General features: G+C 36.3%; 1 protein-coding gene across 10 annotated transcripts in view; it reads right to left on the bottom strand.

Annotated features, from left to right (window-relative positions):
• Positions 1 to 15,087, bottom strand: part of ZNF277 (zinc finger protein 277) — a 165,357-nt gene that overhangs the window by 105,413 nt on the left and 44,857 nt on the right. For 8 of the 10 annotated variants that reach the window (XR_014246918.1, XR_014246919.1, XR_014246920.1 and 5 more), the window contains one exon: positions 586 to 783. Coding sequence is in view for 4 of the 10 variants with exons in the window: in XM_082400093.1 (XP_082256219.1) it covers positions 586 to 783 (198 nt within the window). In the remaining 6 variants the exon portion in view is untranslated. Of the gene's footprint in view, positions 1 to 585; positions 788 to 15,087 lie in introns of all 10 variants that reach the window. The other 2 variants (XM_082400096.1, XM_082400095.1) reach the window with 1 other exon arrangement.

Raw genomic sequence — 15,087 nt, 5'->3', positions numbered from 1 at the left:
TCTACTCTTCATCCTCTTCCTCTAAGTACCTCAGTCACTGACCTTAATTGCTGTCTACTCTTATAGCCCTCTGGCTTGTCGAAAGACTCAATATTTTCCTGGTTTTCAACCATATCACAGCATTTAAGCTGACAGTTGTTTGGATGATAAGCTTTTGGCTTAAAAGGCTCCAAGTATCTCTTTCCCCCAAAACTGCCCTTTGGGTGGCCTTTTACCAAGTCTATTCTCACCTTTCTGGAAGAACTCACTTAGTTGGAGAATGCATATGTCCTGAAACATGAAAAGAACATCAATCTGATAGAGATCAACAATGTCCAAAATTTCATGGAATGTGGTAAAGGGAATATTATTGAGTCTTTGGAAAGTTGGTCTGCTTCCAGAATTTGTAGGACATGCAAAGGTATGTGACATTTTCAAACATAACTTACACACTCAAGAAGGCAAATAAGTACAAAGCTTAAAAAAGACTAAGATGAAACCGGATAATATGAATTTTCATATTTCTATAGGAATAATTTTATATACGTTATGCCTTTCCTTTAAGAAATAATAAACAATTCTTTTATGGATAAAAACAAAATTTACCTTTGGAAATCAGCAACCAACTTAACATCAGCTATGACAGTCTTATGTTCAATGATCATGTGCTTCAGAAGTTTGTCTTGTTCATCTATAAGAAAATGTTCTTCACAGAAAATACAAGGCACAGATGGAGAACCTTCTAAACTGGTGGTGCCACCTGGACTTTCTGGCAGGGAAAGCGGCTCCAGGATACAATCCTTACTGTCTGGGAGAGACAAAAAGAAAAAGAAAAAAAAAAGCTGAAATCAACTCTCTTTAGAAGGATGATTTCTCACCTCCTGCATTAAAAGGATCCTAAAGATATTTACATAATTCCAAAAAAGAAAATACACAGTACCCGAGAGCAGGATACTTTATTACTGTTTTAAATAGCTTTAACCCAGAGGCAGGGAGTATAACAAAGCAGCTCAAACTCCCCATTTGCCAGCTTGAATTGGGAAAACCCACTTGTCAGGACAGCTGTTCAAGCCTTCTTCTTGGATACCGGCCAATGGCAGAAAATCTAGGGGTACTTGAGGGGGAAGGCTGCAACACACTGGGTTAAGGTTCTAAGGCCCATTTGTGACCTATGGCTGAAAGTCATCATGCTGGGAGGCAAATGGTATATATTGAGGTTACAGGTGATGCCAGAACAATCTTTTAAGCTGCTTCCTGTTACACGTGCAAACTCTTTCCCGTTTCTGATTATTTGTCGTGTGCGAAGAAGATAAGTCTCATATTGGGTTAACACAGCATGTGCTGGGTGGCCCAGGTGGCAATTTTTGATGTTGATTTATATCTATCATTTGATTATATAATTATGTATCATAATTCAAGTTCTTGCAAACAAAGAGATGAATGCTCAATAACTAGACATACATGATAAACATTTTTCTTGTCTACACTATTCCTTTTCCTAACATCACCTATAGTATCCTTAAGAGTTGAAGTATGTAAGGTCTACAGCTCTGAATCCAGGGCCTCAAACTATAGCCAGTTGTGTCAGGAGTCCTCTTCAGTCTTCTAGGTGGAAGGCTGGACCTGTCACCTTATGCAGGCTACTGAGTAGTCAGCAACAAGGTAACTAGCGTAAGGCATTTGGCATCTGAGGAAGGGCAGGAGACCTTCTTTGGAAAGAAAGGCAGCTATTTCACAGACAGCAGTCTTTGGAATTAGGTTACTATTAATTCTACTGTTAAATTTTATTTCTTATTTTTATTTTACTTTACCTATTTCTAAAGGCCTTCTTAATTGAATAATTAATTGAATCAGTTACTGGTACACTGCTGACAATGGCCTAAGAACTGGATAAATGATGTAAGAGGGCAGCATTCATTCACTCACTTAACAAAAATTAGCTGAGTATCTACTGAAGTTTTTCCTGCTTGACTTTGCATGACACTCTTCTTACCATCAAGGCCTAAGTGCTTGAAATTTGTTTGACGGTACAGATAAGTTAAAAGGATAAAGAGAGAGAGAGAATGTATAGGATTTATGGGAGCATGGGGATACAGCAGTCACCTAAGTGAGCTGGAGAGGGAAGGTGTCCTATAAGGGATGTCCTCTAATACATCACTCATAATAAAGTATGCTAAATCAAACTGTTTATCTTAGTTACCTAAAATTATTAAATACCAGGAAAGAAGAAAACAGGGTACACATGACAATAGGGAGAATATTAAAAATATTTAAGCACTTTAGAAGCACTATTAGTAAGACTGGTGTGTTACCCATTATTATATTCATTAAATTAGGTAGTGAAATCAAGAAGTTCTGGAATTCTATAGCTCTTTAGTTGCAGGATACATTTTTCAGTTATAGGTTAAGTTCTGCAGGAACTTAAACCTGCATGTGAAAAATAGGATGGGGAAAGAGGTAAGTGAAATACTTATGAAACTCTGTAATAATATTTTACGTTCCCTAGAATAGGAAAACAAAAGGCAGCATATTCTAAATAAATGTTAGTAACATTACCTGCCATCTAGGAAATAACAAGTACTGTACTATATTCTTCTTCCCAAATTTGACTGAGGTATCTGTAAATTCATTTTTCTTAACTGAAGAAAGCAAACACTACATTAATAATCACCACCAATAGCAAGAACTAACCTTACTAGGTGTTTGCTATTTGTAAATTACCAGCAAAGTGTTTTAGGGCACTTTCTCAATTAATCCTACCTTATTCGATTAGTACTATTACAACCTCCATCTTCCAGATGAGAATTGAGACTTAGAAAAGTTAAATGATTTCCCCAAGTCACAGTGTTAGTAAATGGCCTAAACTTACTAATTTGAGCCTAAATTCAAACACTACATTTTTCTGCCTCCAACCCCCAAAGGCAATTCCTCAACTGTGTTTCTTGTTTAAACTATGTTCAGTGCTGTTTTGAATTCATATGTACTTATAAGTCATACTAAATTTATAAGCATTCTGCCATGTCCTGCAGCCTCCCCCATACCACCTCCACCAGCAACTCTTAAACCTCAGTAGCCCACATCCTTCAAAACCACTGGGTACTCTACCATTGTCTTCTTTCCTGAGACTTTACTGCAAACTCTCTACTATTCTTCTGTGGCTCATATCTCTTCCCTTTTGTTTGTTCAACGCCAGTTTCTCTTTTTTCAAATTATTCCTCAGAGAAGGGACCTAAATGTTCACACATACTAGAACCAAATTGCTTACTGTCACTGTAAGGGTATACAGGAGCAAAATCATGAATCTACAGATTTCATGTATGAGGAACTTGTGGTTTGAGAGGTACTAAGTTGTATTTGGGAACTTGAGTTGCTATACATCCATAAAATAAAAAAATTTAATAGAAAAAAACATTTTTAGATTACAAGATTCTACAATTTTCTCCTGATTCCATAATCATTTAGCATTGTGTTCAAATTTATAACAGCATTGATCATAAGAAGTAATCTGTTTACCTTCAGACCGTTAGTCTCTGGAAGACAAGGTGAGTCCTGGTCATCTTTATTTACTTGGCACAAATACTGTGTATTATTATCCTACCATGAGTACCCACCATCACTGTGTTTACTTTGTGCCAGGCATTGTTAAGCACTTTACATGTACAGTATTAATTCAATTAACCCTTACGGTAATCCTATGACAGAGAGTCAATTTCTACTTTTATTTTACAGTTGAGGAAACTTAGTCACTGAAAGGCTAAGTGACTTGCCCTTCAGATAGCTAGTAAGTGGTGGAGTCAGGATTTGAATCCAAGCAGTTCGGCTCAAGCATTTGCACTCTCAACCTATACCTAACTCTAAGGAGTTTAGACCTTTCCCTATAGGAAGAAGGGTCTCTCCTGTTTTAAACTGATATGGGGAGAATGGATTGGAAAGAGACCAAGTCTAAAGATGGGGAGACCGACCAGTTAGGAGACTACTGCAGATGTCCAAGTCTGAGAGCTTGTCTGAGGCAGCAATGTTAGCAGTGCTTAGAAGAGAGGAACAGAGAAGAGGCTACAAAGATAAAACTGACAGTTCCTGATTAATGGCTGGCCACAGGGAGTAAAGGAGAAGGAGACGAGGAAGCCTCCCAGGTTTCTGGCTGGAAAGACCGTATGAATGGGGGTACCAGTCACAAATCTAGGAATACATGTAGACAAGCAGGATTTTTGTTTTCTGAGAGGGATGGATAATGAGTTAGGTTTTAGATAGCTCAGGTGATCTGCTCAGAATTTAGATATTCCTGACAGGGCTTATGGACAAAGGCAGCAGTAACTGGTGTCTCATGCGATGCACCTGTGCTATTCTTTGTGTTTGCCAGCTGTCCCTCACTCTGTCCCCCGACCCTCGCCCCACGGCTGCTTGTGGGCTTGACCTACTCCATCTCTCCATGCTCAACAATACAAATATCTCTGTTGTAATTAATTGTTTTCATGTATATCTCTGCCACTAGGGTAGTCTGTGAATTCCTCAAGGTCAAGGACTAAGTCTTACTTATTTTCAGGTCTCTGGTATAGATTATACAGTGCCTGAAACATAGATTGTATTTGATAAGTGTTTGTTGAACAAAGAAATAAAAGAATGAATAATGGACCAGAGGTACTTACAACTAGAGTTACACCTTTAACTCAGTTTCTAGGTAAATTCTATTTTAGGAAACACCTGTGGCTGTCTGTCTTTAGGAGAACTTTCTCTGCCCAGGATTGAGAGTAGTCCAACTATAATTATAGCCAGATATTCAGTCCTGTGGGCCTTGGTGTTAACAGGCCCACTGCTAATTAATAAATAATGATGTAAAAATTACATTGAATTCTGAGATAACAATAAATACTATTGAGTGTAATAAAAGTATTTCATCTTTAATTAGGGATTTAAAAATTATTTTTAATTTTTCATGTAAAGATACTCTCTAGTAAACAAGGAACAAGTGTCATTTGGAATGCTGAGTCAGTTATAACCACTCCATTTGAGGATGTTTCTATGGGATAGACCCCAATCCTCTGTATATATTTTACTTTAGAGCAGCGATTTCCAAATTAAGTTTCATCACCTGGGAGGCTTTTTAAAAGTACCGATTTCAAGACCTTATTGTAGACAGAGGAACTGTAATTTTTACCAAGCAGTAGTCTCTGCACTGAAGTCTGGGAATCAATGGTTCAGAGGATGATCTCATGGGGACTGTGGGTCTCCTGATCATATATATACGAGAGTGTGGATACCTTGGACTCATGGAAAAATCCATAAATTAGGTGACAGTGCCTTGTGGCAAAGCTAACTTTATAGTGTAATCTGTCCTAAAGAGAGCCCCTCAAATGCTAAGCACTGTGTCAGCAGAGGAAACTCAGTAAGATCTAACAGTTTATTTCCAGCTGTCACCACAAGAATCATATCAACATCTTACCACATGGTAAAAAGACAACAGACACAGAAATACGTAATTCTTTGCTACAAGAACTTTGAACTCTAAAAGGCCAAAGGAAGTAAATTATATCTAGCTCCTTTCAGCAAAGAGGCAAAGTATCTTGGAAATTCTGCTTTGGCTCAAAATCTGCTTCACACATTTGTTACAAATTAACAACAAATTATCTGCTCTAGTTCTCACTTTGAACAGCAACCCTGTTCAAATGAACTATAAAAAATACCACTCCGAAAGAGCTGAGTTTTTGAGGAGATCCTATGCTGATTATAAACAATTTTATTGACTCTGGGTAAGATCCTCAAAGTGTCAAATTATTATTCTAGGGTAGTGCTTCTCAAAGCTTAATGTGCATATAATCACCTGGAGATTTTGTTGAAATGCACCTGATTCAGTAGGTGTGGCGGCCAGGCAACTGTGCCAATCAAATCTCTGGCTGCTGTGACCATAATGGAAAGAAGGCCTTGGGTGCTGTGCTCTGAAATCCCACTTGCACTGAAGCCAAGCTTTCCATACACTGCTTTCGTTAAATGATGGGAGGCAGCAGAAATAGCAAGGCAGGCTCATTCCTGTGAGAGATGGAACTTCACTGACATGGGACACTGGCTGGAGGACTCCCCACTGGCTTGCCAGAAACTTGCTTAGAACTGTGCTGTACTCTGAGCTCCTACACAACCCTCCCTTCCCTCTTTCCTTCACACAGGTCAGACCTACCTCTCCTTTTTCCCTCTGGCGTCTTCCCTAACAAATCTCTTAAACGTCAAATTCCATCTTAGTGTGTGCTTCTTGGAGTACATGAACTAACAAGGTTGGCCTAAGAGGTAGACAGGATTGAAGCTCTGCATGTCTCAGTTCCCAGATGTTGTCAGCCCACTCATCCACAAACCACACTTTGAGTAGCAAAGTTCTATCTAGAGAACAAACCAGTCATGAATTCATAATATACCTATATGCTAAAATAGGCAGCTCTAGACTTTGCAATATATCATTACTGCCAAACAAATAGATGGCTGCTGGTGCTTTGAAGAAAAAATAAGACTGAGGTTTCTGTCTCCCTTAAGTTGAAAGAGAGAAGAAAAGCCCAAATCAACAAATAATTGATAAGAACTTTTACAGCATTCCATCGTAAGGAACTGTAGAACACCTCACACATCATTTCCCCTTTAAAGAAGTCCCTGCAACCTGCTTTGCACACTATCACCACACCACTACTGAAACTGTGAAAACAAAGCAGTAATTTGGTGATATACTCAACCCAGATAAAATTGGTTCAGTTGCTACTCTCGTCACACTCTGATCATCTAATTGATATCTATCATAAAAACTGGAATATCGAGATAGGTGGAGTGCTTTTGTTTGTTTTTACTGTTTTAATTCTGAAAACACTGTAAACATACTCTAGTTTCCAAAGTAAACATTTCCTTTACATTTGTTCTTTTTATATATATTAGTGTAATTTATTTGATTATAGCTCACTTACGTATTTTAACAAGTCTGGATAATATTTTCAGGCCTGTTCTCTAAGCTTTCGATCTGACAGATATCATATATTTCCATAGGATTTCAATGCCTAATCAATCTCACTGATTATATGTTGATTTTATTCTAAAAATTAAACTCCAAGAAAGTAACTTTATTTCTAAATTCTTGAGAGGACTTTGCTCTTACACCAAAAAATGGCCTTTTACTTCCTAAACAAGTCAGTTCTTTGATTTCTAGGAGTGGTTCCCCAGCAGATGCATTTGGAAAACTGCAAAGACTAGGTCCAGTCTTTTTAACCACAGTCAATCTCTAAAGTTCAGAGTAAGAATATAACACCCTTATTTAATTACCCCTGGGCTAATAATTCATTTTGTAAATTAATGAGGCCCCAAATTTAAAAGATTAATTTACTATACTCCTACTAAAAGTGGGAATGTGGGGGGATGGACTTAGATCAGCATTGTTACATAGTCTCAGTACCACATTGAGACTGCTGATGAGGCTGTGCTGGATTAGTACTCATCTATACAGCTGGAAAGTGTGCCACTTCTTCTGGTATGAAAACAGTTCCAAACATATTCAACCCTTAAACCTAATAAACCCATGCTTGAAAATTTAAGGAGCTAATTTAACAGGCAAAAAGCTATGAAGACTTTATTACAGCATCACCTATAAAGTAAAGTAATGGAAACAACCTAAATGTCATGCAAATGAAAATTGTTCTATAATATCTGGCATATCTGTGCTATATAACATTATGCATTTGCTAACTGGCAATTATAAACATACATGTACATACACTCAAATACAAGTACAAGGTTTGAAAGAAAATATACAAAACAATGAGATTATGAATGCATTTATTTACCCCCAATTTTTTTAACATTGAAAAATTCTTAAATAAAAAGCATGCCAACTGATGAGTTCCTAAATGTGACTGTGACAGATAAGAGAAAGAAGTAGAGCAAGCACCGTTTTTTTCAGTCACTTTCTAAGTCTTAAGATCTAACATGAAAAATTTTGATTAAATTTACCATTTAAAAATTGAATGCCTATTATGCATAATGTAAATTCTAGATACTAAAAGAAATACAAAGATTATTAATAAAAATCCCTATCCTGAAGAAATTGTTAGTCTAGAAGAAAATATGAGACAACTGTACAAACAATTATAATACAGGTTAATATATGTGAAGCTGACCACATAAATCAAGGGCTTAGAATAGGGAGGAAAAAAATAACTTAAAACTGGAGAAATAAAGGGTAGTCATCATAGAGGATTCCTGAAATGGTAAAGAATTCCAGCAAGTACACATGGGTAGTTAAAAAATCAAAATAGTCCAAATAGTGCTAGAGTCTAAGTAAGAAAAAGCTGTAGAGGTATATGGATCACATGTTGGTGAGCCTTAATGCCAGGCCAAAGATTTATATTTAATTTGAAAGTTGTGAGTAGATCCTGAAGGTCTTTAATCAAGGAAGTAACACAACATATTAAGTCACAAAACAAGTCTCAACAAAAGGAAAACACAAGATACCAAAACCTGTGGGATGCAGGAAAACCAGGGAAGTTTATAGTGGTAAATGAGTATGTTAAAAGGAAAAAAGATCTCCCATAAACAAACTTTGTAACTCAAGGAACTAGTCAAAGAAGAGCAAACCAAGCTCCCATTTAGCAGAAGGAAACAAACAAGATTGGGACAGAAATAAATGAAATAGAGAATAGAAAAAATATAGAAAAAAATCAACAAAAATAAGAGTTGGTGTTTTTTGAAAAGATAAACTCAAAATCAGGAATGAAAAGAGGGAGATATTATAACTGATAACACAGAAATACAAAGGATCATGAGAGGCTACTATAAATAATTATACTCCAACAAGCTGGATAACCTAGAAGAAATGGATACATTCCTAGAAACATACAATATTCCAAACTTGAATCACTGAAGAAATAGAAAATCTGTAACTATAAGGAGACTGAATCAGTAATGAAAAACCTCCCAACAAAGAAAAGCCCAGGAACAAATGGCTTCACAGGAGAATTCTATCAAACACTTAAAGAATTAGTGCCAATTCTTCTCAAACTCCTCCAAAATACTGAAGAGGAAGGAACACTTCCAAACTAATTTTATGAGGCCAGCATTACCATGATACCAAAGCGAGACAGACACTATAAGAAAACTACAGACTAATATCCCTAATGTATAAAGATGCAAAAATCTTCAACAAAATACTAGCAAACCAAATTCAACAGCACATTACAAGGATCATACACCATAATCAAGTGGAATTTATCCTTGGGATGCAAGAATGGTTAAGCATATGAAAATCAATCAATATAATATATCACATTAACAGAATGAAAGATATAAATCACAGGATCATCTCAATAGATGGAAAAAAGCATTTGACAGAATTCAACATCCTTTCATGATAAAAACACTCAACAAACTAGAAAAAGAAGGAAACTGTCTCAACATAATGAAGGCAATATATATAAAAAGCTCATAGTTAATATTTACAACTGTTAAAAACTGAAAACTTTCCCTCCAAGATGAGGAACAAGGTAAGGATGCCCACTCTTGTCATTTATATTCAACATAATACTGGAAGTCCTAACTAGAGAAATTAGGCAAGAAACAAACAAGAAACAAACAAACAAACAAAAAAGGCATCCAAATCAGAAAAGAAGTAAAATTATGTTTGCAGATTACATGATCTTGTATGTAGAATACTATAGAGAGTATACACACACAGAAAAAAATGCTTAGAACTAATAAACAAATTCAGTGAAGTTGCAGGACAAATAATCAACATACAAAAATCAGTTGTGTTTCTATACACCAACAATGAACTTTCTGAAAAGGAAATGAAAACAATTCTATTTACAACAGTATCAAAAAGAATAAAATATGCAGGAATAAACTTAACCAAAGAGGCAAAAAGACTTGTACACCGAAAACTACAAAACACTGATGAAAGATACAAATATAATTGGAAAGATAGCCAATGTTCATGGATAGGAAGATGTAAAACGTTAAATTGTCCAAACTACCCAAAGCAATCTACAGATTCAATGCAATCTCTATCAAATTCCTTTGGCTTTTTTTTTTTTTTTTCAGAAATAGAAAAAAAAAACCCTTAAAATTCATATGGAAACACAAAGGACCATGAATAGCCAAAACAACCTTGAGAAAGAAGAACAAAGCTAGAGGCCTCCCACTTCCTGACTTCAAAACATCCTACAAAGCTACAGTAATCAAAACAGTATGTACTCGCTTAATGAGAGATGTACATAGATCAAGGAACAGAATAGAGAGCCCAGAAATAAACCCAAACACATAGGGTCAAATGACCTTTGACAAAGATGCCAAGACTACAGTGCAATAAAGAAAGGATAGTTTTTTCAACAACCATTTGTTAAAAAATACTATTATTGGGTAAACTGGATATTCACGTGTAAAAGAATGAAATTGGACCCTTACCTTATTCCACACACAAAAAATCAACTCAAAATAAAACAAAGACTTAAATATAAGACCTGAACTTATAAAACTCCTAGAAGAAAAAATAGGAAAAAAACTTCCTAACATTGGCCTTGGCAATGATTTTTTAAAAAATTTTTATTTTATTTATTTATTTTAACATCTTTATTGGAGTATAATTGCTTTATAATGGTGTGTTAGTTTCTGCTTTATAACAAAGTGAATCAGCTATACATATACATATAACCCCATATCTCCTCCCTCTTGCGTCTCCCTCCCATCCTCCCTATCCCACCCCTCTAGGTGGTCACAAAGCACCGAGCTGATCTCCCTGCGCTATGCAGCTGCTTCCCACTAGTTATCTATTTTACATTTGGTAGTGTATATATGTCCATGTCACTCTCTCACTTTGTCCCAGCTTACCCTTCCCCCTCCGTGTGTCCTCAAGTCCATTCTCTATGTCTGCATCTTTATACCTGTCCTGCCCCTAAGTTCTTCAGAACCATTTTTTTTTTTTAGATTCCATATACATGTTAGCATACGGTATCTGTTTTTCTCTTTCTGACTTACTTCACTCTGTATGACAGTCTCTAGGTCCATCCACCTCACTACAAATAACTCAATTTTATTTCTTTTTATGGCTGAGTAATATTCCATTGTATATATGTGCCACATCTTCTTTATCCATTCATCTGTCCATGGACACTTAGGTTGCTTCCATGTCCTGCCTATTGTAAATAGAGCTGCAATGAACATTGTGGTACATGACTCTTTTTGAATTATGGTTTTCTCAGGGTATATGCCCAGTAGTGGGATTGCTGGGTCGTATGGTAGTTCTATTTTTAGTTTTTTAAGGAACCTCCATACTGTTCTTCATAGTGGCTGTATCAATTTACATTTCCAACAACAGTGTATAGGGTTCCCTTTTCTCCACACCCTCTCCAGCATTTATTGTTTGTAGATTTTTTGATGATGGCCATTCTGACTGGTGTGAGGTGATACCTCATTGTAGTTTTGATTTGCATTTCTCTAATGATTAGTGATGTTGAGCATCCTTTCATGTGTTTGTTGGCAATCTGTATATCTTCTTTGGAGAAATGTCTATTTAGATCTTCTGCCCATTTTTGGATTGGGCTGTTTGTTTTTTTGATATTGAACTGCATGAGCTGCTTGTATATTTTGGAGATTAATTCTTTGTCAGTTGCTTCATTGGCAAATATTTTCTCCCATTCTGAGGGTGGCAATGATTTCTTGAATATAATACCAAAGTGTAGGCAACGAAAACAACAATAGATAAGTAGGACTACATCAAACTACAAAGTTTCTGCATAGCAAAGGAAAAAAAAGACAACAAAATGATCTATGGAATGGGAGACAATATTTGCAAACCGTTTATCTGCAAAAGGGTTAATATCCAAAATACCCAAGGAACTCATACAACTCAAAATCAAAAACAAATAACCCAATTAAAAAATGGGCAAAGGACCTGAATAGACATTTCTCTAAAGAAGACATACAAATAGCCCACAGGTATATGAAAAGGTGCTCAACATCACTAATCACCAGGGAAATGCAAATCAAAGTATAATGAGATACTACCTCACATCTGTTAGAATGACTATCATCAAAAATACAAGAGATAAGTGTTGACAAGGGTGTGGAGAAAAAGAAAATCTGTACAGTGTTTTTGGGAATGTAAACTGTTACAGCTATTGCAGAAAACAGGATGGAGGGTCCTCAAAAAATTAAAAACAGAACTACCATATAATCCAGCAGTATTTATCAAAGAGAACTGAAAAGAGGATCTTGAAAAGATTTGCACTTCCATGTTCAACAAAGCCTTATTCACAATAGCCAAGAGGTGCAAACAGCTTACGTGTCCATCGACATGTGAACGGATAAAGAAGTTGTGGTACAGATATACAATGAAACATTATTCAGCCTTTTTAAGGACATTCTGTCATACAGTACAACATGGATGAACCTGAAGGACATGTAAGTGAACTAAGCCAATCACAAAAGGATGAATACTGCATGATTCCATTTATATGAGGTATTTAAAGTGATGACATTCATAGAAGCATAGAGTAGAACGGTGGTTGTCAGGAGATGGAGGAGGGGAAAATGGGGAGTAGTTGTTCAATGAGTATAGAGTTTTGGTTATGCAAGATGAAAAGGTCCTAGAGATCCACTGTACAACAATGTGCATATACTTAAAAAGACTGTACACTAGGTCCCATTAACCAATCCTGGGTGAGTTACTTAACGTCTTCAAGTCTGTTTCTACAACATAAAATGGATTAATTATAATATTTATCTGATGGAGTTGTTATGAGGGTTGAGGAAACTGATGTAAAGCACATGGGTGGTCGACACATTAGTGCAATAAAGGTTAGCTCCCATTAATACTGCTGATAATAATGAGTATGGCTGTAAGTTCGAGGATGGAGAGAGACAGGCATCATATGCACTGAGGTGTATTGCAATTCCGGTACATTAATTCAAAATACACATTCCATAGTCCTAAAGTAGATCTAAAGCACCAAATCATGTAAGAGTGGAGCCCAGACTTCTAACAAAGAATACGCTCACTTCGTAACTGTCTATTTACTCTTAGGTCCTGATTATATCGTTAAAATTCAAAGGCTTTTGCATTCTCTTGATCACCTTGCTATTTCTGTAGCACATTACAATAAAAGAAAACACGATGAGATTTTTATACAGAGATAAGGGAAGTTGAAGGAATTTATACTGATAGCCTCAATTTTCTGAGCATAGGAGGTGAGGTCTCGAACTACACTGAAGACAAGAACTTAAGGAAAAAATGGAAAAGATTTAGAACTACTACTAATGGAAAATGCAATTTAGATAAAAATCATTGTAGAATAGTCCTGAAGGTCCAGCTGAGGTTAGCTAGCTGCCTTACTTTGAGTCCTATTTATATTTCGGGAACAGATCTCTATTGTGTCAAAAAGAGCTTGACTTTTCTTACAACATATATGTTCTGGGTTGTCAAATCATGCAGCTCTACACAAACACTTATATATAAATACACATAATGATAAGATTCTTAAATAGAGTATTTTAGAAACACCTAACCCAGTGCTGTCCAAAAGAACCTACTGAGAGAAAGGAAATGTTCTATATCTGCTTTGTCCTATTGGCTATTGCCCATGGTGGCCATTAGCTACATGTGGTTACTGAGCATTGAGAATGTGGACAGTGAGACTGAGGAACTTAAATTTTGTTTAATTTTAATTAAATAGCCATATGTGATTACTGGGTATCATATTTGACAGAGCAGATCTAATTAATGCAGAAGACCTTAACCTTAGGTCCATGAACACCTACACGATTCAGACTCAATCTGTAGAGTTCAATGTGAAATTGTATTCAAAATTATGTGTGTATGAATTTTTCTGGGAAGGTCTTTTGATTTAACTCTTAAAGGGTTCTGGGGACTCCAAAAAGTTTTAAAACCATGCATCTTGTCACTTAACACTACATTTTTTATCATTTAGTCTAACATTTTTATTTACGACGTGTATGTGAATAGTGTCCTTATTTTGGGATTTCAAGCAATTACATAACTAAATTAACCACCATTCTGCAACAGGATTTAGATGACCTCACTTTGCAGGCAGAGCAGAAGGAGACACCCTGAAGACAGAACAGGCAATACTTATATAGGGTATAATATAGAAACTACAAACAAATCCCCTGGCAAAAGTAATTTTTCAAATTGGTTATCACAGTGCCTGAAATCTCCACCATTAACCCCTGGACTACTGTTTTTGAAAGTAAAATATACGGTATCTTTTATATAAATACAGGAATTTACTGAGAACAGATGTAATAGGAGGGATTCTTTACCTGTGGGGATATATATTCCAAAGAGTCTCTAATAGGACCAGATTGCTGCATCCTGTCTACAGTGAAGATTTATTTGAGAAAAGGCAAAATGTTTTTCACATAGAATTAGGATTAACAATTAACTCTCGTGTTCCTCAAAGATTTTCCTTTTTACATTCCCATTCTATAAAGAAAAACTGTAAGTGTTGTAAGTGTTAAGTTCTGTAGCATATGCTATCACCTGATTATTTCTAGTGAGGCAGGTTTGTTCAGTTTGTATGCAAGCAAAATCAATAGCAAAGAGAAGTCAGGAAAAGATTGAGAACAGGTGGCAACCATCCTACTGTTATATTAAAGCTATTAACAGGTCCAATCTTTCTAGAAATACTCAGAAATTGCTTTCTCATACATCCCCAAACCACTGTCCATCCTACCAAATTCCCTGAGGGTGGGCTGGGAAGTTGGTTATTTGTAGATCTACTCTTTTTTTAAAAAATATTTATTTATTTTTATTTGGCTGTGTCGGGTCTTAGTTGCGGCACGCAGGCTCTCTAGCTGTGGCGTGCGGGCTTAGCTGCTCCGCAGCATGTGGGATCTTAGTTTCCCAACCAGAGATCAAACCCAGGTCCCCTGCATTGGAAGGTGGATTCTTAACCACTGGACCACCAGGGAAGTCCCCTGTAGATCTACTCTTTTTGTCTAGAAAACTCTCAATTAGTTTAGGAGTTACTAAAAAAAATGGAACTCAGGAACAAATGATGTAGTAGACTAGAGGATGCAGAGATGACTTGATTTCCTGCTCAGATTATGATTGAGATGATATTAATTAAGCTCCTT

This window comes from Balaenoptera borealis (assembly GCF_965194805.1).
Source record: "Balaenoptera borealis genome assembly, chromosome: 7".
Taxonomy (NCBI): Eukaryota; Metazoa; Chordata; class Mammalia; order Artiodactyla; family Balaenopteridae; genus Balaenoptera; species Balaenoptera borealis.
The sequence above is the reverse complement of the archived record's forward strand: the minus strand, read 5'-3'. Positions and strand labels throughout refer to the sequence as shown.